At 35.7% G+C, this 22,780-nt stretch overlaps 3 protein-coding genes across 3 annotated transcripts; 2 read left to right on the forward strand and 1 right to left on the reverse strand.

Moving 5' to 3' along the window:
- Positions 1 to 866: 866 nt before the first annotated feature.
- Positions 867 to 3,079, forward strand: LOC102589689 (sugar transport protein 8-like). The gene is made up of 4 exons (XM_006355970.2): positions 867 to 975; positions 1,346 to 1,665; positions 1,785 to 2,411; positions 2,638 to 3,079. Exons 1-4 carry the CDS (start codon positions 867 to 869, stop codon positions 3,043 to 3,045), a joined length of 1,464 nt encoding a protein of 487 aa, XP_006356032.1. The 3' UTR covers positions 3,046 to 3,079.
- Positions 3,080 to 3,566: 487 nt separating this feature from the next.
- LOC102586410 (primary amine oxidase) lies at positions 3,567 to 6,095 on the reverse strand. Its single transcript, XM_006356038.2, has 4 exons — positions 4,939 to 6,095; positions 4,741 to 4,854; positions 4,115 to 4,656; positions 3,567 to 3,817 (listed from the first exon to the last, which is right to left on the reverse strand). The coding sequence occupies exons 1-4, from the start codon at positions 6,079 to 6,081 to the stop codon at positions 3,658 to 3,660; spliced, it is 1,959 nt and encodes a 652-aa protein (XP_006356100.2). The 5' UTR covers positions 6,082 to 6,095; the 3' UTR covers positions 3,567 to 3,657.
- Positions 6,096 to 9,039: 2,944 nt separating this feature from the next.
- LOC102586736 (uncharacterized) lies at positions 9,040 to 22,313 on the forward strand. The gene is made up of 9 exons (XM_006356039.2): positions 9,040 to 9,215; positions 9,321 to 11,503; positions 15,740 to 15,872; positions 15,951 to 16,039; positions 17,893 to 18,131; positions 18,952 to 19,038; positions 19,658 to 19,757; positions 20,534 to 20,726; positions 20,848 to 22,313. Exons 2-9 carry the CDS (start codon positions 9,422 to 9,424, stop codon positions 21,246 to 21,248), a joined length of 3,324 nt encoding a protein of 1,107 aa, XP_006356101.1. The 5' UTR covers positions 9,040 to 9,215; positions 9,321 to 9,421; the 3' UTR covers positions 21,249 to 22,313.
- The last annotated feature ends 467 nt before the right edge of the window (positions 22,314 to 22,780 follow it).

Below are 22,780 nucleotides of genomic sequence, written 5' to 3' on the forward strand. Positions count from 1 at the left end.
AAATCTTGAAAAGTTAGTTTCTTCTTAATTTGCATAGATTTAGATTGATTGTTTAATTACCCTCAATTTATGGAGAAACTTTACAAAATGTTTTTTTTTATTATCTTTTGGGTTTAAAATGATTTTAGATTTAAATTGTATTATTTCAACTCAAGATATCCTAATTTTGTGGAAGTAAGGTTCCACTCTAATAGAACATTTTTGGTGAATTCAACGCCAACGTTGCATAAAATTAGTTTCCACGTTTAAATTAAATTTTTCTTATTTTTTTTATATTAGTAACTAAAATTTTATATAATATCATCTAACAGATTGTACTGCAAATAAATGAATGATATTTTATTAACTTAAATTAATTCTAACTATTATAAATATTAATATTAATAATAATATTATCATATAAAGTAAAAGAATTTATGTTTTTCATAGTATAGTGGTAAAAAAAATATGAAAAATATGAAAAACAAAAAAGAAAATAAATATAGACTCTTACTAAAAATGGGAGCCACTAATTTTATTGGATAAAATATTTTTATACCTATACAATTTAATATTTTTACAAGGTCATAAATTTGTAAAACAATAAATGAATAATGTTAAAGGATAAATTGGAGGATAAAATGAATAATGTTAGATGATGAATCTCCAAAATTCATGGAAGACCAAATCTCAGCTTATAAGAGTGATTGACTTTATCAAACTAACTTAATTCTAGGATGATATTTAAAAAAATAATATGAATGTGTTTTAGATTTTTGTGAGCATTATATATACGGAACAGAATGAGAAAAAAATAAATACAGAGCAGAAGAGTGAAGTATTTTACGAGAGAAAATTATTTTGGTGATTTTAGAGTATAAGCAAAAATGACTGTTATCGAAGGGCATAATTCTAAAATCACAGTTTATGTTGTCTCATGTTGGATTCTTGCTGCCTTTGGTGGCTTAATGTTTGGTTATGATATTGGTATTTCAGGTATATTTTTCTTAGTTTTATTTGTTATATTGTATCTTTCTTAAACCATTTGCCTAAATATGTGAGTTTATCAATAATTGAGCCAAAATTGAGGTATCATTCGTCTTTTCTATTGATTCTTGCAATTGGATCAAAAACAATTCTTAAATAAGTCAGGTAATTAGATGAATCGTAAAAGAAATTAGTGTGTAAACAGGTCAAAAATTACTTTAATTACATAAATACATGTGATAAACCTTGAATACTCTTACTCACATTTCTGATTTAGTCAATGTAGTGTTTAAAGCTTGAACACTCTTATCGAAATTTTTTGACATAAACTTGTTTTTTATTGAGTACCAATTTTTTTGTTTGTTTTTGTTTTAATTAGGAGGAGTTTCTGCGATGGATGATTTCCTCATATTGTTTTTTCGGAATGTGTATGAAAGAAAGAAAACTGCGAAAGAGAATAACTACTGCAAGTATGATGATCAGTTTCTCCAACTCTTCACTTCATCCTTGTATTTATCGGCTCTTGTTGCGAGTTTTTTTGCTTCAAAGGCAGCCACTAAATTAGGGAGGAAGATTACTATGATGATGGCTTCACTTATTTTCATAGCTGGTGCTGTTTCGAGTGCCGCGGCACAAAACAAAAAAATACTCATTCTTGGTAGAATTTTGTTTGGCATTGGTATTGGCTTCGGAAATGAGGTAATTTGACTATAAACTTTAGAATGTGTAAATAGGTGACAAGTAAATACTCCAACTTTTGACTTGTGTTTTGTGTTATTTTTTCTTCGATGTTCTTCTTATTGTTGGAATATTTACAGACTGTTCCGCTGTTTTTAACTGAAGTAGCACCAATCCAACACAGAGGAGCTGTGAATATTCTCTTCCAACTCTTTATAACAATAGGAATATTGATAGCAAATCTTGTCAACTTTGTAACCGTAAATATTCATCCAAATGGTTGGAGGATCTCACTTGGCTCTGCAGTTGTGCCTGCGGCGATTCTTTTTATTGGTACCTTTGTGATCAGTGACACCCCCATGAGTTTGGTTGCACGTGGCAAGCCGGAGAAAGGAAAGACCGCCCTCAAGAAGATTAGGGGTGTCACTGACGTTGATGTTGAGTATGAGGAAATTGTGGCATCGTGTGAACAAGCCAAACAAGTTAAGCATGCGTTCCGTAACTTAACACAGCCTCCTAGCATTCCACCACTTGTGATTGCCATCATGTTGCAGATCTTCCAGCAATTAACCGGAATCAACGCCATTATGTTTTACGCGCCTGTCCTGTTTCAGACTATGGGATTCAAGGGCAGTGGCCCGCTTATTTCCGCTGTAGTGACTGGACTTGTTAATGTTCTCAGTACATGTGTTGCAATCATTGCTGTTGACAAGGTTGGAAGGAAAAAATTGCTCATCCAATCTTGTTGCCAAATGTTAATCTGTCAGGTACGAAACTATGCATGATCGATTAAACATACATATTCAATCTTCAACACTCTTAACGAAATTCTTGATTTCGTCTGATTAAACATCCCTACAGGGAGTTAAATCACCCTACCACCCACTGCAATAATTTTTTTGACAAACGAGATTCAACTGACCCCCTTGGACCGATGAGTTGTATCAAGCTTTTCTTTTTCTACTGACTGCAATTTTGGTTATAATATTGCAGATGGCGATTGGATTCATTTTGTTAAAGAATTTGTCGGAGACAGGAGGGTTGGACAAGACAATGGCAGTAATAGTGGTGCTTCTCGTGTGTACGTATGTAATGGCGTTTGCATGGTCATGGGGACCACTTGGTTGGTTAATTCCAAGTGAGACATTCCCATTGGAAACAAGGACAGCTGGTTTTGCATTCGCGGTCAGCACAAACATGCTCTTCACTGCTATCATTGCACAGGCTTTCTTGACTACGCTCTGCTTTATGCAAGCCTATACTTTCTTCTTCTTCTCCGCCTGGATCTTTGTCATGGGACTTTGCGCCATCTTCTTCTTGCCTGAAACTAAGGGAATCCCGATTGATGCCATGGTGGAAAGAGCCTGGAAGAAGCACCCTGTTTGGAAGAAACTCTTCTAGAATGCATTGTTTTTATAAGATGGATTAGGATATCAGTTTTTGTGAACAAAATTGCATCCTTTTTATAAGATGGATTAGGATATCAGTTTTTGTGAACAAAAAATGTTATCTTCTCATTTACTCCATCCTCCCTTATCGTCCCATCCTTTTATCAAATTTTGTTCGTGAAACAATAATATATCAAAAGTCCAAAAAAGTTAGTGTCATCTTGCTTTATACAGTCTTGCTTTGTATAGATTGATTGTGTGTTTACCCAAATAACGTACACATACATTACTCTAGAAACTTTATTTTGTGCCTCACACGATATGTAAGTGTTGTCTATGTTTGGCAAGTGGAATTCGTGTCCTACACATTCAACATGTCAAACATTGGCAATTCTCGTATCAGTTGTGTAAGGATTTCTCCTTTGTGTGGACATGTTGTTCTTGTTCCACGTTCAAAATGAACAAGGATGGCTCGTTTTTAGGCGATTTCTCACCTACTTTACTTGTGAATATGGATGAGAGCAAATGACTTGAGGAAAATAAATAGGCCAAAGGAAAATCAACTTTTGTTCTGCATATATAACTTTATGTGCCTTGTTTAACAAACAAACTTGAATTTCACATATCATTGTTTCAGCAATGGATTTCTTTGAAAAAAGTTTGTTGGGCGGAGCTCGAAACCCTCATAAATAGAAGGCATTACAGGAAAATCTTCTTGGCATGGTACATGATGCAACCCAACAGTATACCAAAGCACAATATCCTTGTTTTTGATAGTCCTATTCCTGCATACAACACAAGATCAGCTTATATAATATCATTCATCAAGTAAAAAAAAAAACAAGATTGGGCAAATTAAACATTGACTATATACTAATCAATATTCATAAGTTCAAGAAATACACTTCTTGAGACCTATGTAACACCCTAGGCCGATCCCACGTGACAAAACACAGGAGAAATGTTGGATATTTAAAGAAGTAAGCCTTAGACCTTAGCGAAGCATATTAAGCTATGTAGGCTTACCTAGGTCCAAAATAGACAATATCACTAGTTTGATGTGTTTTACATCCTAAATTTACCTGAGGCTCCATATTGCTAGGCCATCATCTCCGTGACTCCTATCAGCGTAGAATCCTCCAGCCCATCTTTCTGATTTATTGTACGGTGTCACCCATAATTGATACTTGGTATAAGCTGCTCGACGTTGAGGGTAGTCATCATCTGATAGCAAGGACATGGCTGGTCGACTTGGTATTAACCGATAAGACACATCATTTCCAACTTTTGTCTTCTTATTTGAATTTACAATCAACAATTCAACTGGTTCTAGTCCTAAGTTTGTTTTAGCCTCACTTTCTGTTTTCATAGTTTCTTTTACAACTTTCCAATAACTCTTCCTAGGTGAAACGTTTCGCTCCTTCACAGTCGTAGTTATCAATTTGGATTTTACAAATGAATTATCAGTACCATCAACATCAAGATCAAGGTAGTAAGTAAGGAAATGATCATGGTTCACTGCAATTGTGTTTTCTGCTACAAGGGTCCCGTAAACATCCTCTGTTATTTGATTATCGTTCGTATATTTCACAGCCTTTGTCTCCATAACTCCGGTTAAACTTACCTGCATAGACAATTCAACGTATAAAGATTGCGAAAAAATTAGAAGGATTAATATTTAACAAGCATAACATCTTAAATTTCTTACTCCAACTTTGATAGTTCCACTTTGTTTGAACTCCCAATCAAGTGTATAATCATAATTTCCCACTGTTGCTACCATTCTAACAACCAAATTAACTTCTTGCTGTCCCTTAGTGTTCTGCAAAAAACAAATTATTTATGTCACTAGACGATCGCGATAGTTAGTATATATGCAAAAGGTTTGATTTGAGGCTTAGCTTACTGTATTTCCTGGTACTCCATTTTCTGTATGCCTCCAAGCAGCATCACCAACATATCTTTCAAATATGCATATCGCGTTGGGTACTTGCACTACCCCTCCTTCTGAATCAGCCATATATCCAACCATATACACTGCATTGCTCGGACAATCTAGCAACGGAACAAGACTACTAGCAGACCTTCCAAAACCAAATTCACCAATATCCATGAAAGTTCTGTAGTACCATTCAAATGTAGGATCCATGTAAGGCACAAATGTCTCTGATACATGACCTCTATAGAGCACACGTCGATATTTCTTTGTTGTAGTATCAAATATAGAAGCTGTAGACACGATCGTTCCTGCCTTTGTGTTGAATCCAACATGAAAATCCCAATTAGCCCATTTAACTTCATTGCCTTTGATGATAATCCTGCTGGTATCAGTGTCATTGCAAGTGACTGATCCCTGGCTCGATGACTCGAAAATAGCACTCTCAGCTTTAGGCAAGGGGACTCTGAATCTATCTGTATATTTGATTATCTTCATAGATTCAACATCTACTAGTGTAGTGATCCCCTCAATTGGCCTTGCCCAAAAATTAGTTGTCCCTCTTCGATAAAAACATGGAACGTTAAGAACTCTTCGTGTCTTTGGCTCCCCAAACCATCCAGCTGGTTGTGGTATGCAACTGACTTCTGATATATTCAAACCCCTTCTCAAAATTGAATCTTGCAATTGATGATTCCTCAATGTCAGCCTGCTGGATCGTATAATGTCATCGAGAGTAATTGGAGGGAAACCGTGGCCAGTATACACATTCTCTGATATGATAGCGCGAGTGGACAAGTCCACCACTACTTCATAAGTCTCACTATTTGCACGAACCACTACCCTGGCTCGACGATAAGGAGAAACAACATGTTTATGCTTATGCAAGGACATCCAATGAAGGACATCCTTTTTTGGGGGCTCTTCAAGATCAACAGAGTGAAATGTTAAATTGGAGAGGGAACTAAAATGAGACTTTTGAATAATGACTCTAATTTTGTTGATCTCAGTAGGGCTAAGAGGGTCTAAAGGATGATGGCATTCGCTTCTAGTGAAACAGAACAAGAAAACAGTAACAAGAATTGGAAGAGCCAATACTTTTATGAACTCCATAGAGAACTTGATATAGAAATTGTGCTTTGACATTTACAAACTGTTTGCACATATTTATTAGTGTGTCACCATAATAATGTCTTCCATATTTGATTATTACTTTCTTAGAGGAAAAGTTTTGGCCTTTTATAAATCGCAGATCTATCCTTTCCACAATAACATAATAACATCCACAATATAATCGTTTAAATATTGAGTCTCAATAGCTTTAAAAGTTTTTGTTTATATATATTAATATTATATGTAGATCGATTGATCAAACTCATATCATATCATAGTCTTTATTATTATTTTTTCTTTGTTGTTTGATTTATCATCACTAATGGTCTGTTTGTTTGCTTCCTGTCGACATCCCGTTATTTTGATCGCCTTATGTGACGTCATTTGATTAGATGTAGAGTTTAAATAAAGAAAGACTTTTAAAACTAGTGATCTAAAACATGTCATAGACATTTATGCAGCTTTAATAAAATCATATTATTTAAGTAAAGCAAGAAGTTTAATGTTACATTATTTCTAAATATCTAAAGATGACATTCTTTTTTGAACAGACTAAAAATATAACCGAGGCACATAAAATGGGACCAAGGGAGTATATTGTAGGAAGATCTTCTTTTCCTTTTATATTCTAATGGCTATATAATATTGCACAATCATGATAGCTTCATTTAGCATACACTTGGTGTACTCACTTAAAAAAAAAGCTTATCAAGAAGATAAAAAGCAACCAAACTCATTCAATACAAGTAATGGAGCAATGCTTCTTGATGTTTCTTGCGTTGAAAGCTAAGAATGCTTTGACTTGTTCTTTAATAACTTAGTACAATTCTTAAACATGTCATGATATTTGTGTTACTATAACATCATGTCATTAAAGGTAAACAAGAAATTTAAAGTTAAACCATTTTTAGATATAGAAATGTTGTCCGCCTTTTTGGAACCAACTAAAAATACGTACAAATAAAAAGCGCCATCTCAGTACACGAAGCATTCCACATTCATGTCATGGCGTATTATGACACAATCATCAATAGGCAACAACTTTACCGTTGCTTCAAGACTGGTCTTGGAAAGAAAGGAATACAATTTTTTTAAACTATTAAAAGAGGCCAGATTATAAAACAATGCCACTATCCACATGATCCATCTGGACATGGATTATGCTTAAAGATATTTGCTGGCCATAACTTTAAGGTTGTTTGTTTCAAAAACCTCAAGCATTGATATTTTTTAAACCAGGCCTCTTTTTTTGGTTGAAGTTGAACTTCTAACTTCAAATACCAAAGAAAGAATTTGCATAAATAGGGTACATGTGTATTATCATTAAGCAACATGTGATCACAAATATACCTTATATCAATAAGAGGCGCGAGATTTTGAACTTTATGTTTTCTAAAATTTAGAATAGCGATATCAAATGCTTATCTACATTTAATTTTGTTGCATATTAAGTGATACTATAATTTACACCAAATATTCGATCGAACTTGTAAATAACTCTTTAGCTCCCATTTTGATGTCAATCTCTTGTTATTCACCTTTAGTAACGGAGTTTATAATAACAAGTAAGACCAAGTTTTTGAGGTTGCTATTAGGGATCAAAACCTAAATTTTGACCATGTATTTTATAGTTGTGGAATTTACTAGTCTAAAAAAAAAATTAGAAAATTTACTAAAACAATTTAAAATACAATATCGATATAATTTTTTTTTCATACCATCATCATATATAAATAAAATTCATCTTAGACATAATATACAAGTTTTTATCAAGACGCAAAAGGCAACAAAGGCACATGCTTAATAAAAATTTACACTATTATCTAGGTGAAATTTCACCTAAAATTTCGCAATTCAATCTTAAATGACCGAAGAAGATTCAATGAATCATTTTTAATTCATAAAAATAAGGAGAAATACAGTGAGCTATGAAGTTTCAGTTACATTTATCATAACCAATTGATAGATCATAACTAACCAGAGCTATGTACAAGCAACAAATCATACTAGCCAATTACGATTTATAAATTGTGCTCCTCAAAAGTAATGTTTAAGTTGTAGTAATCAATTGATAAATCACATTTAAAAACTATTACTACTACTATTTATAATATCAAAAGATATAACTCTACTTCTCTCGAGTCATTTTTGACAGGAAAATATTTAGCACAAATTGAAATTAGTTGGGTCAAAATAGATATCGAACACCAGGGTGGGAAATAAAAGAAAAGTTAATTCTTGAGAGTCGTTTTTGGCAGGAAGCTTGGAAAGTTTTTTACGCGAACTGAAACTAATTGGGCCAAAACAGATACCGAACACCTGAATGGGAAACAAAAGAAAAAGTTACTTCTCGAGAGTCGTTTTTGGCAGAAAGCTTGAAATTTTTTCTGCGCGAACTGAAATTAGTTGGGCCAAAACAGATTCCGAACACGTGGGCGAGATACAAAAGAAAAAGTTACTGTTCGAGAGTCGTTTTTGGCAGAAAGCTTGAAATTTTTTCCGCGCGAATTGAAACTAGGTGGACCAAAACAAATACCGAACACCGGGGTAGGAAACAAAAGAAAAAGTTATTTCTCGAAGTCGTTTTTGGCAGAAAGCTTGGAAATTTTTCCATGCGAACTGAAACTAGTTGGGCCAAAACAGATACCAAACACCGGGGCGGGAAACACAAGAAAAAGTTACTGCTCAAGAGTTGTTTAAGGAAGCTTGGGAAATATTTTGCGCGAACTGAAACTAGTTGGGTCAAAACAAATACCGAACATCGAGGCGGAAACAAAAGAAAAACTTACTTCTCGAGAGTAGTTTTTGGTATGAAGATTGGAAATTTTTTAGTGTAAATTGAAATTAATTGGGCCAAAATAGATACCGAACGCGGGGCTGAAAACAAAAGAAAAAGTGACAAGTTAATACAAAAGGCAATTTAGGTGTAATTGCATCATTAAATGCTAAAAATTTGCAATAAGGTTTGTTTTTCTTTTCTTTTTACCTTGTCCTTATAGTTTTTGTTCTGTACTGAAAAATACAGCAGGTGTCTGTTCATATATACAACTATGCCGATGAACCAAAACCAAATTTTCCGGCCAATAGCATCGCTTTTCCGGTGAAATTGGCAAATCGCGAAGCTTTCCGTCCAGGTAATGATCGTCGATTTTTCACTCACTTCTGAATTTTATCACCGAACCGGAAATTTTCTGATGTTTTGTATCTAAGGTTGGGATTTTTGTTGTTTAATGTTTCAGATCTGCTAAATGTTGAATAACTGAAGGTAGAATTTGGAGTTTTGAAAAAAAAATTAATGTTACTTTGCGTGAGATTTTGAGATTGCATTTTGTATTAACATATGAAGATGGAGGATAGTGTGAGATCAGGGGGTGGTGTACTGAAGAAGAAAAGCTCTTCTGGTTGTTTAATTATTAAAAGGAAAGATGATAGGTTGGGCATTGGAGGGATCAGTTCTTCAGGGGCTTCACAGAAGGTGAAGAACAGGCCTATGTTTGTAATAAATGAGTATGAGTCGAGTGATGAGATATCAGAGTCAATTCAGCGAAAAAATGGTCAAGTTTTTAGTAATGGTTCTGTTTTTTATGGAAGAAGTGGTGTTAGAGATGGTGAATTTGGTAGAAGTATGAATTTGTCCAATTTTAACAAGCATGAAGAATGTGATACGAAAATGCAATCGAATGTGTATGGTGATGATAGATTTAACATGGTTGAAAGAAGAGGGGGTTCGAGAGAGTTTGGGATTGAGTCTACAAGTGTAATGGTTGAGAAGAGGAAGCTTTCGTATATGGATAGTTCAAGTAGTTTTTCGGGTAGTAGGTCAAAGGGCGATGGCAATGGATTTAAGAGAAGGTATGGTTTATTAGAGGATGGAGTGCATATGCCCATGTCATTGCCAAGAGAAGCCTCTCATGAATCAATCAGATTGCAAGGGAAAAATGGGGTATTGAAGGTTATGGTGAATAAGAAGAAGAAGATCGACTTCAGGCCCAAGGAATATGATCCTGTGGAAATTGAAGGTAGAAAAGGCTCTTGCTCGGCAGATGTTGTCAAGAGGAATTTTCAAGTCCGTCCATCCTTTTACTGGGGTCCTAAACAACCTGAAAAGCAACCTTTGTTGATTCAAACAGAGGGAAATGAGCTGAAACCACAAAAACCTTTGTTGGGTAAAAGCACCCATTTAGTGGCCTCTGAAAAAGATGAGACTGATACGTCACTAAAGTTGGCACCTCCTAGTTTGCAGCCTGCCAGCTCAGCAATACGTGTGCTGAAGGAAGAAAGCAGGCCCTTGCCGTCTGAAGATGTTACCCCTGCTAAAAGAAAAGATGGAAAAGTGAATCGAGGTGGGAGCACTGAGAAGCAGAAGTTGCGAGAACAAATAAGAGGAATGCTCATTGAAGCTGGATGGACCATTGATTATAGACCAAGAAAGAACAGAGAATATCTGGATGCAGTGTACATTAATCCTAGTGGAACAGCCTATTGGTCAATAATTAAGGCCTATGAAGCATTTCAAAAACGATCGGAGGTAGATTCAGGTAAAAGCAAACCTGATGGCAGCTCTTGTTCATTTGCTCCAATATCAGAAGATTTAATTAATAAACTTACCAGGCAAACACGGAAAAAAATTGAGAAAGAAATGAAAAAGAAAAGAAAAGATGATGACCAGAGACAAGATCCTAAACAGACTTTTGTGAGGGAGTCTGTGTTGGGCATATGCAGTGATCAGCGCGAGAAGAAGTTCAATAGCTATATAATGAAGACAGATAAGTTGCTGCAAGGAAAATTACATGCATCAGACCAGGAGAGTGGGGATAATTCAAGTGATAACTCATTGCAGGCAAGGAAACTTAAACAGGATATGGCTGGAAAAGCATCTGTTGGAGTTGCTTCTAATTCAATACATGGAAGAAAAAGTAAATTAATTGGACGATGTACATTGCTGGCCCGTCATTCTGACAAGGGGGAAAATTCAGATAGTGATGGATATGTTCCATATACTGGAAAAAGAACCTTATTGTCCTGGTTGATTGACTCCGGAATATTGAAGTTGAGACAGAAGATTCAATATGTGAACCGTAGAAGGACAACAGTAAAACTAGAAGGTTGGATCACACAAGATGGTGTCCACTGTGGTTGCTGTAGTAAAATCCTTCCAGTTTCAAGATTTGAGCTCCATGCAGGAAGTAAACGGCATCAACCATTTCAAAACATAGTTTTAGAGTCTGGAGCTTCCTTACTAGAGTGCTTGGTTGACGCATGGAATCAGCAAAAAGAGTCTGATCGCCAGAATTTCTACAATATAGACATTGATGGTGATGATGGTGAAGATGATGTTTGTGGTATTTGTGGTGATGGTGGTGACCTTATCTGTTGTGATGGTTGCCCATCAACTTTTCATCAGAGCTGTCTAGGAATACAAGTATGTATCCATCAGAATATGCTCTCTTTACCTCACTGCATTTCATATGTATCATTGTTGCTCTGTATTATCAATTTATCAGGGCTGGAGCCACTGTTATAGTTTCGGGTTCAACCAGTAGTGTTGGCCCAAAACCTGTGTTTGTATAAAAATTCATTTAATATGTATAGATAATCTATCTAGAACCCAGTTTGCAAAAAACATTGTGGTGCAGTTCTCATAAACTAAAAATCTTAGACCCGTCTCTGGATATCGTCATAGTTCTCCACACACTTCATCTTTCCTTTGTGTGACGTTAATTATTGTAACTTTTGTACTGATATTTACCAAAATGAAATTTTAAGCATGTGAATTGACTTATACATATACATAACTTTGGAACTTTGTATCAGAAGAACTTTTGAATTTGATCAATGAGGCAAAGCAGGAGAGAAAAAGAAATCAGAGGTGGAAAGGGGTTCTTTTTTAATTTCCGTTTATTATCTCTGTCCTAGGGTAAAAATAACAAAAACTGGTAAGAACTTCTTAGTTTTGAATACCCAAGGGTGTGGCCTAGTGGTCAATGAAATGGGTTGAGAACTATGGTCTATGAGGTCTCAGCCTCCCAGGTTCAAATCTCATTAGAGACAAAATAAATTAGGTGATTTTTCTCCATCTGTCCTAGTCTTGGTGAACAGAGTTACCTGGTACTTGTAGTGGGTGGGAGGTGACAAGTGTATCATGGAATTAGCCGAGGTGTGCACAAGTTGGCTCAGACACCCTAGTTATTATAAAAAAAAAAGAACTTCTTAGTTCTGATGCAAGTCTTCAGGTGAATCCATTCCTTTGCTTTTTCTAGATTTCTCTGGAGTAGGTCTGCACTATCCTTCTTAGCATTATATTGTCTTCATTGTCCATTTGTGGGATTATACTGGGTATGTTGTCGTTGTTATACTGTCCATTTATAGTTAATCAATAAACCTGCTGCTTCCACCCCATATGGACTCCTTAAGGGAGACTATAGAAAGGGGCCAAGTTATCTGATAAGAATCAGGTTACTTAAATAAAACCAAGAAAATAATGCGGAAGATATGTGAAATTTGAGAATGAAATCCTCAAATTTTGAAATTAAGTGCCAAGAACCCTTATTGATCTTAGCATTCAAATTTCAAACATTATCGAATTAAAACTAATTATGATACTAATAGGGTCAATTTAAGAACTTAAATCTAAAGGTAATCTAGACCCCTATTTTCTAAGAAATTAGAGACAATAATTGGTATAAAACTAATTACCATCTATAATTACAAATAAGAACATAGATATCAAGCTAAAGAATTAATCTTACCTCATAAATAATTGTTTTTATAAGGTTGTAAGATAAATCCCAAGTAGCCACACAGAAAGGTGTAAAGATGAGAAACTCTCAGTTAATAATAGTTGTGTCTAAAATAACAAATTCATCCCTATATATATAGGGGAATACTATCCCAATTAGCATGAGATTTGAATCCTACTTTTATGAAAATAATAATTAATAAAACCTAACTAGGAAACTATAAAAATAATATCTAAATTCCTATCCTAAGAAAATATGGAAAAGTTGCCAAAAAGGTCACCACCAAAATAGTCACTTGCATGTGACTTTTTCCACCCAACTTGTGTGAGAATTTAAATTCTCCTTTGGGCAGAAATTTCAGCCCCTTTTGGGCCGCAATCTTCTTCCATTTGGGTTTGGACTTTTTTTTTTTTTGACATAGGTAACTGTTTCTATTTCTGTAACACAGTACATCCCATGTACTGAAACCATATTTCAAAAGATTTCAGAATCTACAATCCTATCCTTATAATGAGTCTAATACATCAATGATAGAGACAATATCATTAGAGTATATCTGGTTACACCAAATACATAAAGTCAAAATATAATTCATTTTGACTTGTTGTATGTATGCTCTGTATTATCAAAAACTCTAAGGTTCCTCTCCTTCCATGTTGTCCACCATATAGCTGTAGGTACAATTCTCCAGTTGTTTCTGTTCTTAGCATGTACTCCTGCTTCTTCCCAACTATGTAATGCTTCTGTGATTTTCCTTGGCATGGACCAAGATATGTTTTTGAGATATAGGAATAATCTCCAGAGTTGACTTGTAACCTTGCAATGTATAAATAGATGGACCACTATTTCTGCAGTTTCCCCACCGAAAAAGCATCTGGAACATAAAGGGATCCCCTTTTTCATCAAGTTATCTTGTGTCAGCACTACTTCCTTAGCCAATAACCAGGCAAAGCAGGCTACTTTGTGTGGGATTCTGGCTTTCCAAATGTGTTCCCAAGGCCATCGGAGTATCTGCTGGTTTGGTTGGTTCATCTTCCTATAGGCTGCATTTACTTTAAACTTTAACCATAAAATGTGTAGCACCTGGCCAATTCTTCTCCACAATTCTTGTACTACTTCTTGGGCTCTTCTTCCATAATAAACAACTTCTTGCTTTCCCACTGAAGCCCAATAATCTTGGCTTGCAACTCCTTAGCTTGAGACCTTGACGATGTCTTCTTAGGGCTTCTATAGCATCATCCTTGCCTTGATCTTCGGTGTAAACTCTGTCAGCTGACCATCTTCTGACCAAAACTCTTCAGTTAAATTGATCATTGAACTTTTCTATAGATTAACCGTATTCCCGTCCCTCCATCTAATGAACTGTTTAAAATTGTTCATTGTGTCAACCACAATATGGAAGACAAAAGTCCATTACAATTACCATGTTAATGAACATTTTTTTTTTGAGATTGGTAACTGTTTCTATTTCTTTAAATCAGTACATGGGTTGTACTGAAACCATATTTACATAGTGAACTCTAAAGGCACTGTCCTATCCCTATAATGAGTCCAACACATCATTGATAGAGACAGTGTCATTAGAGTAGATCTGATTACACCAAAAACACAAAGTTAGAATACAATTCAATTTTACTTGCTACATATTACTCTCCCTATTTTCAAAAACTCTAAGATTTCTCTCTTTCCAGACAGTCCACCAAATAGTAGCAGGAATGATTCTCCAGTTGCTTCTGTTCTTTGCTTGTAATCCTGCTTCTTCCCAACTGTATAAGGCCTCTGCAATTCTACCAGGCATGACCCATGAGATGTTTTTGCGCCTTAGGAATAGACTCCACAATTGGCCAGTGACCTTGCACTGGATGAACAAGTGATTGACTGTTTCTGCAGTTTCCCCACAAAAAAAACAAAACAGGCCACTTTGTGTGGGATCTTGGCCTTCCAAATGTGTTTCCAGGGCCATTTGGATGCCTGCATAATTGGGTGGTTCAACTTCCTATATGCTGCACTTACTTTAAAAGTCCCAGTGCTGTTCCCCAACCACTGCAATCTGTCTTTTCCCGTCTCCAAGCCACTAAATTGTTCAATGACGCTGAAGAATTCTGTAACTCTTGGAATTTCCCAATCATTGAGGTGCCTTCTAAATATAGTATTCCACCCATGAGGTGTCCATAGTTCAGCTATTGTATTTTGTTGCTGAAGAACCAGAGTATGTATGTCCGGGAAAAGTGTCTCCAGATTTCCTGCTTCATGCCAATCCTCCTTCCAGAATCTAGTTTTAGCACCATCTACCACTTTAATCTTGGTGTTTGGTTTGAATTCATCCCATAGTGATCGGATGGATTTCTATAAACTAACACCATAGGGAGTGGTAACTTCCTTTGTCATCCAATTGTCACTTTCTTCATATTTTGCTTTTATGACTGAGCCCCATAATTCTGATCATCGTTGGAATACCTCCAAAAGCCACTTCATTCTCAAAGCATTGCTTTGATTCTTAAGGTTCTTGATCCCTAAACCCCCAACTCTCTTATCATTGATCACTTTTTTCCATTTGACTAAGTGGTACCCCTTCCTTTCCTTGTTTCCTTGCCACAAAAACTTTCTCCTGATGCTATCCAACCTATTAATGACACCTGGAGGAATAGGAAATAAAGACATTATTTTTAGGACTTTATTTACTTGCCAAAAATAATTACTAGGACGATATTTTCTTAGGGAAGTTCCATCTCTATCCAGACATATCAAAGAATTCAACACATGAGCTTAAAGTAATTTACTTATATCATGTTTGTGAATCTGATGACAGATGAGCTTTTTCTCTTACTCTTTATTATCATGCTTTCCAATATGAACCTATAACATAATTTTCATTAAGCAGCAAGGCATTTACATACTTCCTCTTCCTCTTGGTGCAGATACTTCCTACAGGCCTTTGGCATTGTCCAAATTGCACTTGCAAATTTTGTGGGGCTGCTAGTAGAAACCCTGCTGAGGATAGTGAGACAGTAGTCTACAAATTTCTTTCTTGCTGCCTCTGTGAGAAAAAATGTAAAGTATACTTCTCTGGAAGTTTTTGTACATTAACTGGTCTACATTGGAGCTGGATTCTTAGATTTCTCTTTGCAGATCATAAATCATGCAGTTTGGAGATGAATGCTTTACCTGCTATTTCCAATAATCCATCTGGTACATTTTGTGGGAAGAAATGCCAGGAGGTAGTCTCTTATTCTGGTTGTGAGTTCTTTTTCTTTATGGTCTATAACATATTAAGATCATGAAGCAGAGGTATCAATTAGTGGAAATTATTTGAGAAATAGTGTGCAGTCAGCCCGTCACTATTAGTAACTCTACTTTTAAAGTATGTTCCACTTTTTATCCCAGAGGACTCAGCATAAGCTCCTATGCACTATTTTCACTATCATTCACAGGTACAAAACTGTTGAAAAGAGATGGTAGAAAAAAAACATTTTCTTGTACTTGTCAGAGGATTTACTTTGAATGGCCAAATCTTCTCTCCTCCTCCTTGAATACCTGCTTGAATGTGTAACATGATTCATCTTCTTTGGCATCTTTCTGTTTCTCCAGTGATTAGTGCACTTTAATCAATTTTAGAAATTGAGAGCTTAACAAGAAATTCAAGAGAAACAAAAGGAAGTGAAGGTAAGATGCTTTCTTGTGGAGTCTAGACTTTTAGGTGATTGACATAATTCGACCTGTTGCTGCATAAGTAGAAATGTATAAAATGGAGCCATTTGCAACTTATCAATTGAATATGAGCTCAAGGAGTTTAAGTCTACCCTCCTCTTGACTTCTTGTACTTAGATTTCTTGCTGGTTTCTAAAACATCCTGCAACTGTAGGCATTGAGGATTAAATGCGAGAAGGTTGCTTGAGATGGTTCGGACATGTTCTGCGTTGACGTATAGATACACCGGTCCATAGGTGTGAAACTATGGTAAGCAAAGGCGTTAAAAGGGGATGGGGTAGACCTAAAATCACATGGAAGGAAGTGGCATCAAAAGACCTTCAAATGTTTGGTATCAATGCAGACCTAGCTAGAGATAGGGCACAATAGAAGAAAAAGATCCATATAGGTGATAACTACTAGTTGAGGATAAATTTTAGACTCGTATGGAACTTTTATATTATTATTAGTATTTTTTTATTTATTTTTTGATAACCAAGAAATCCGTATGTGACCCGCCCTTTGGACCAATCACAACCTTTTAAACTCGGTGGATAATGGGTCCGCCCCTCTACCCTTCTCCACTTAAATACCAGGCTTCGCTTTGCATGGTGTGGGGCTTGAACCTGCGACCTAAGCCACAAATCCTCCACCTTTTGCCACTTGAGCTAGGCCTTGGGGGCATTAGTAGTATTTTATATATTGCCGATTAATATTTTTCAGTTTTATTTTATTTTATTTGTTATGATGATGATATGATATGAGCTTAAATGAAGAAATGAGTATTCATATAGCCGACCCTAACTTGTTTGGGATTGAGGTGTTGGTTTTTTTTTTTAAAGTAGCCGTAGTAGTAGTTGTTGTTGTTGTTGTTGTTTCCTCATAGTGATCTGAGAAGTGTGAATTTTCCTTGATAGTTTGTGTTCCCCAAATTTCTAATGCTATATTACATCTGATACTTCCCCTATCTTAAATGGCTGTCTTATAAAAATAAATGATATCTGTCTTAGGATTCTGAATATATTCATCATCATTCTAATAGTTACAACATGTAGTGTCTAAACCATCTGTATTTTATTTTCAGAAAATCAAATATATCTGTTTGATCTTTTTCCAAAACTAAGTTAACTGACTGTTGCATCGAAATAGTATAATCAAATTCTGATAGAAGGATTTACAGTTTAAGATGAAATCTTGGCAACTTTGTCATTTACTTTTTTTTCATGCAATTATGGTGAAAGACTGTTTTCTATATATGCGCTTCTCTTTTTTTCCTTTTTTTTTTTTTTTTCGCTTTTCATTGTCTGCCTCATATCAGAGTTGGGATCTCCCATGGGATTTGTATTTTAATGTCTTTTCTTATTGGTCTTCTCTTGTTATGCAGCTGTATGACCATTTACAGAATATTCTTGGTGTCAAGCATGAACTTGAAGCAGGATTCTCATGGTCCCTGATTCAACGAACAGATTTGGACTCAGATACTTCTCATTGCCCCTTTCCTCAACAGGTGGAGTGCAATTCTAAGCTAGCTGTTGCACTGGCTGTTATGGATGAATGTTTCGTGCCCATTGTCGACAGGAGAAGTGGGATAAATATTATTCACAATGTTCTCTACAACACTGGGTATGCAGTTTTTGTAGTTCTGTCTAGTGTTTTAAAATTGCCTGATATAAACTTTATGGATGCTCATTATTTGTTTAACCTGAGAAGGAGAGCTGACTGACTGATTTGATTTGGCCATTTTGGTTTTCACATATGATCTTTCATACTTTATTTTGTTGTGAGTGCAGTTTCTACATTGGGTCCATGAAAGCAACATATATAACTTTATATATATATATATATATGTTTTTGAAAAGTCAAAGCATAGAATTTTGGTTTATGTTTTCAGATAGGCTATTCAATCTTTTTAGAAATTTGCAATTGTACCTTTTTCTCTTGATGCCTCAAGATAATGAGTTTCATCCTTACTAGACGCATCATTCATCTTTCATTTTCACGTCTAAGTTTGTATGGCCGACTGCTAGGACGACGCAGTGCAGAGCATTTTGATTGAGAAGGGAGGCTTGCACTGTTAATAATTGAACATCCTTTGATCTAGGTTGGTGCTCAGAGGAATAAACAACAACATACCCAGTGTGATCATAAGATGCTCAGAGGAATAAAGAAGAGAATTGTGGCATTTTAGGATTATTTTTCTGTTCTTTAATATTTTTCTTCGTCCTTTCTATTTCTCCTCAACTTCATGGAGGAAACAGTGCATTCTATTCATTCGTCATCTTGCCCATGTACACTTCCTTGAAACACAGTGATCCTCCTAAAATAATGTTTTTAAAATAAATCATATATCTTTTCCCTCCCACTGTCTTTTGCTTCTTTCCTTCATCTGAATTTGGTTTTCATTACTGAGTCGTAATCTGAAATTGTTCTCTTTCCTCTGAAGCTCAAATTTAAGTCGGCTGAATTTTTGTGGCTTCTACACTGCAATTCTGGAAAGGGGTGATGACATAATATCTGCTGCATCTATACGGTAGGATGGATTGCTCAAATTGTTAATATGTTACTATGCGAGTTTGTTTTTCAAATCTGAAGAGGTTGGGCACAAGATATTATGGTGTGTTGTTTTAAAACTAAATAATTTTAGATTTCTTGCAGATGCAATGGTATTCCTTGCATACATGATTATGATCTTTGATAAAATTTCATTGTTTTTTTAGCACATGCACTGATTAACTGAACCTGTCTCATCCAACAAAGCATCCTTTATTGGAGTTGGACTGTATCTGTCTCATCTTTTTTTTTTAGGTGTAGCTATTGGCTTCAGATTACTGGCTGAAGGAAATTCCTTTTTGGTGTCGTAACCTTATGAGTGCTATCTACTATCTAGAATGATGATTGCATGTTTTTTTACAAGTAAAACTCCTAGCTGTTTAAGGGTACATTTTAAAGAGTTTCTTTTGGTTAACTTTTTATTCCCGACCTTAGCATTCATGTAGAAATGTAGCGGAACTCTTCTAGTCATCAGTTTCTCAGTTTTACTTAATTGTTAAAACTTGCTTTCCCTTTTTCTTAAGCGTCATCTGTGCTTGTGCAGTGTTTATTCATGCCTTACCAATCAGTAAATAGTGTTTTAACTGGTTGTCTGTTAGGATCCGTGGAACTCAACTTGCAGAAATGCCATTCATTGGGACCAGGAATATATATAGGCAGCAAGGGATGTGTCGTCGACTATTTGATGCTATTGAGACAGTACGCAAATTACTATTGCTAATTATACTTTCTTTATTATTGTATTTCTTTCTGCAATTTGTATGCATATAATTTTTTCGAAGGGTAGCATATCAGACCCACTGCTGACGTTTCCCATGTTCCTTTATGTGCATGCTACTCCTATAGTAAATTGTTTTGGTAATTCATATAAATGAATATATCGGAGAGGGGAGTATCCAAATTTCTTTTCAGGGCTGGCAGTTTCACTCTTCCGAACTAACATATTGACAATTGATTCATCCTTACTAAAGTAGCACAAAACTTATCAAAGCCTACACCTATATTTTGGAACATTGTCTGCAAGAAATATGTCAAAGAATGTGGCTTTAGAGAAGTGTAAAATGGTGTAGGACAAAAGCTGTCTCAATTGTATTCACTTGTAGTATTTAGAATTATTAGAAGATCTTTTAAGTTTTTAGCCGAAAGCACATATATTTAGCTTTACTGAACAGTTATATTGTCAACTTGAGTAACAGTAATATCGTTGTGAAACAAGAAATTCCAATGATATAGCTTAGGTCGTTGTCATCTTGTTTTCATTTCCCACTATGAGGTTTAATGTTGTCCAACCTCATAAGGTTTATTTTTTATGAATGCCACAAAGGTTATGTGAATGCCATGTCTGTTCTAATTGTCCTGTGCATCTGTGCAAAATTTGTTCAGAAAATGCCGACAGCATGTTCATCACCTGCATTGATTATGTTTTGTATATACCGTTTATTATTAGACCAATGGTTTTTACATCTTCCATCCAGGTCCTCTCCACTTTAAAAGTTGAGAAGTTAATCATTCCTGCTATATCTGAGCATCTGCATACCTGGGCCAAGGTTTTTGGATTCGATGAACTTGAGGAATCAAACAAGCAAGAAATGAAATCCATCAGTATGTTGGTGTTTCCTGGTACAAACATGTTACAAAAGAAGATACTGAAGAAAGATGTGCAAGAGGGTAATAGGATAATTATATATTCCTGTTTCCTCTTTGTTTTTCTGTAACATTTTTCTTTTTTAGCTAAGAATATCTTTTCAATCGGTATTTGTGACTTGGACTTGTACTGCATTTTCTGCAGCTTGTGTGTTACAGCAAAGTCATCCTCCATCGCCTGTTTTGGTTGAAAAAACGGATCAGGAATCATCTCTCAGGCGTGCCGGACATCTGCATGATGGCGTATGTGTGAACATCGTCGAAAAACCTGATGACAGGTTTGGTCCAATGGATTCTGACTCTCCAGTTTCTGCCGTTCAGTTAAGTGATAGCACTGTGGTTAGAGCACAAGGTGGTTGTTGCAAGTCAGACACCCAAGTTTCCAGTAAGGAGGTGGAGAAGAATTTTGTTGAATCAGCCACAAAGTGGATGCTCTCTTCTCCTCCATCTGGCGCAAGTGACGGCAGGCCTGATACTGAAGATGCAGCACTAGGTCCTGCAAACATTCTCAACTCTGGTATAGAGCCTATCAATGTAAAAGTTTAGAAAGAAAATGCACTTGTTATAAGTTATAGCACCCTGGTCTTGATTCATTAGCTGAAGTTTCTTCTGGGAACATGTCGGCAGAAAAATAGCTTGAAGATGCTTCTGATAGTTCTGTCCACTAATAACAATCGGAAAGATATTTGGGTGGTTTCTGTAGATAGCTGTTTTCTAGACCCTGCTGTCCAAAGTGCTTGAAAAGAAGTCAGCAGCAATAGACATGGTTTAACATATACCTTGACCCCTTGTGGAATTGGCAAGGCCCTTACAGTCTCACTCAGTGTAATTAACCAAAGCATATATGATGTGGTAATGAGCTACATGTGGCTCCAAAACAAGCTTCCGATTCTAAATGCACTGGTGATGCAATTTATGAATGAGGGCAATTTGGATTCCTCTGCAGTTTATGATGGAAGTAATGTTAGAATTAGTGCCGAAGTTTCTTTTCATAAAGCTGCAATTCATTCATCAAATGAGACTTCTTGATGTGGTTAGGCAAAAATCATTGAAGTAAATGTGATCTGTTTCTTGTTCTGCTGATGCTTCTGCACAACTTGGTGGTGATGAAAAGATTGAGAAATATGCTTTTGTTAGTGTTCTAATCCTACTAGTTATGTTGTTTGGAGCTGTTTGGGTTGGTTTTCTGTTGAACTGATTCTTGATGCTTCCTTCAGATCTTTGTCTCAATTGTGCAAGAGGCTGTTTGTAGCCGGGTAGACAAAAATTACTCCGCAATGGTATTGGTCTAAATTATATGCTTGTTTCCATGTGATCTAGATCTAGGTGGAAGTTGAAATCAAGTTGGAAGGCTATTGCAGCTTTTGAGTAGGTGCATTGAGCAACACAGTGGTGGCGTATGTGATGGCGTGAATGAGAAATGAATTCAATTATTTTGTTGGAACATGTTTAACAGCGCTAATGTTTCTTGTGTTGCCGTCTAGACAGATTATTACTTATACTATAGTTAGTCAGAAGATGCTTGGGTGAAATTTTTGGAGAACTCTGCTGACTTTATCGGTAAATGTTATTCAAGGTCCATGAGATCTTTGAAATTCATTATTTCATCCACATCTGGTTCAATTTTCGTTTCTCTTGGAATGCCTTTTTCTGATGATATGAAGCAGAAAAAACTAGTGTATAAAGTATTCATTACCTAAAATTGTTAAAAGGATGTGGATGTTGAAATCTTTTATTTAAAGATTATTTGTTGGCATTGCCCAAAACATTCTCATTCATATAAAATTTCTCTTGTTTTCATTTTACATTGGCTTTGTCTTCACAGTGTTTTCTCCGAAACAATTTCTCTCAAATAATTTTTTATTTTTAAAGGCAATCTAATGCGCAAAACATTTTGTGTTTATGCAACTCCTGGAGACCACTTAAGGGATTGTTTTCATTGCTCAAACTTGTGATCCATAGGTCCTTGTGATCAATTTTGTCATTGCTTCAAGACTTCTCTTATTTTATACCTAATTACATTATTTTACAGTCACACTAATGTAACAAATTCGCCGCTCATTGGAACTCATACTTCA

This window comes from Solanum tuberosum, unplaced genomic scaffold (assembly GCF_000226075.1).
Source record: "Solanum tuberosum cultivar DM 1-3 516 R44 unplaced genomic scaffold, SolTub_3.0 scf00214, whole genome shotgun sequence".
NCBI lineage: Eukaryota > Viridiplantae > Streptophyta > Magnoliopsida > Solanales > Solanaceae > Solanum > Solanum tuberosum.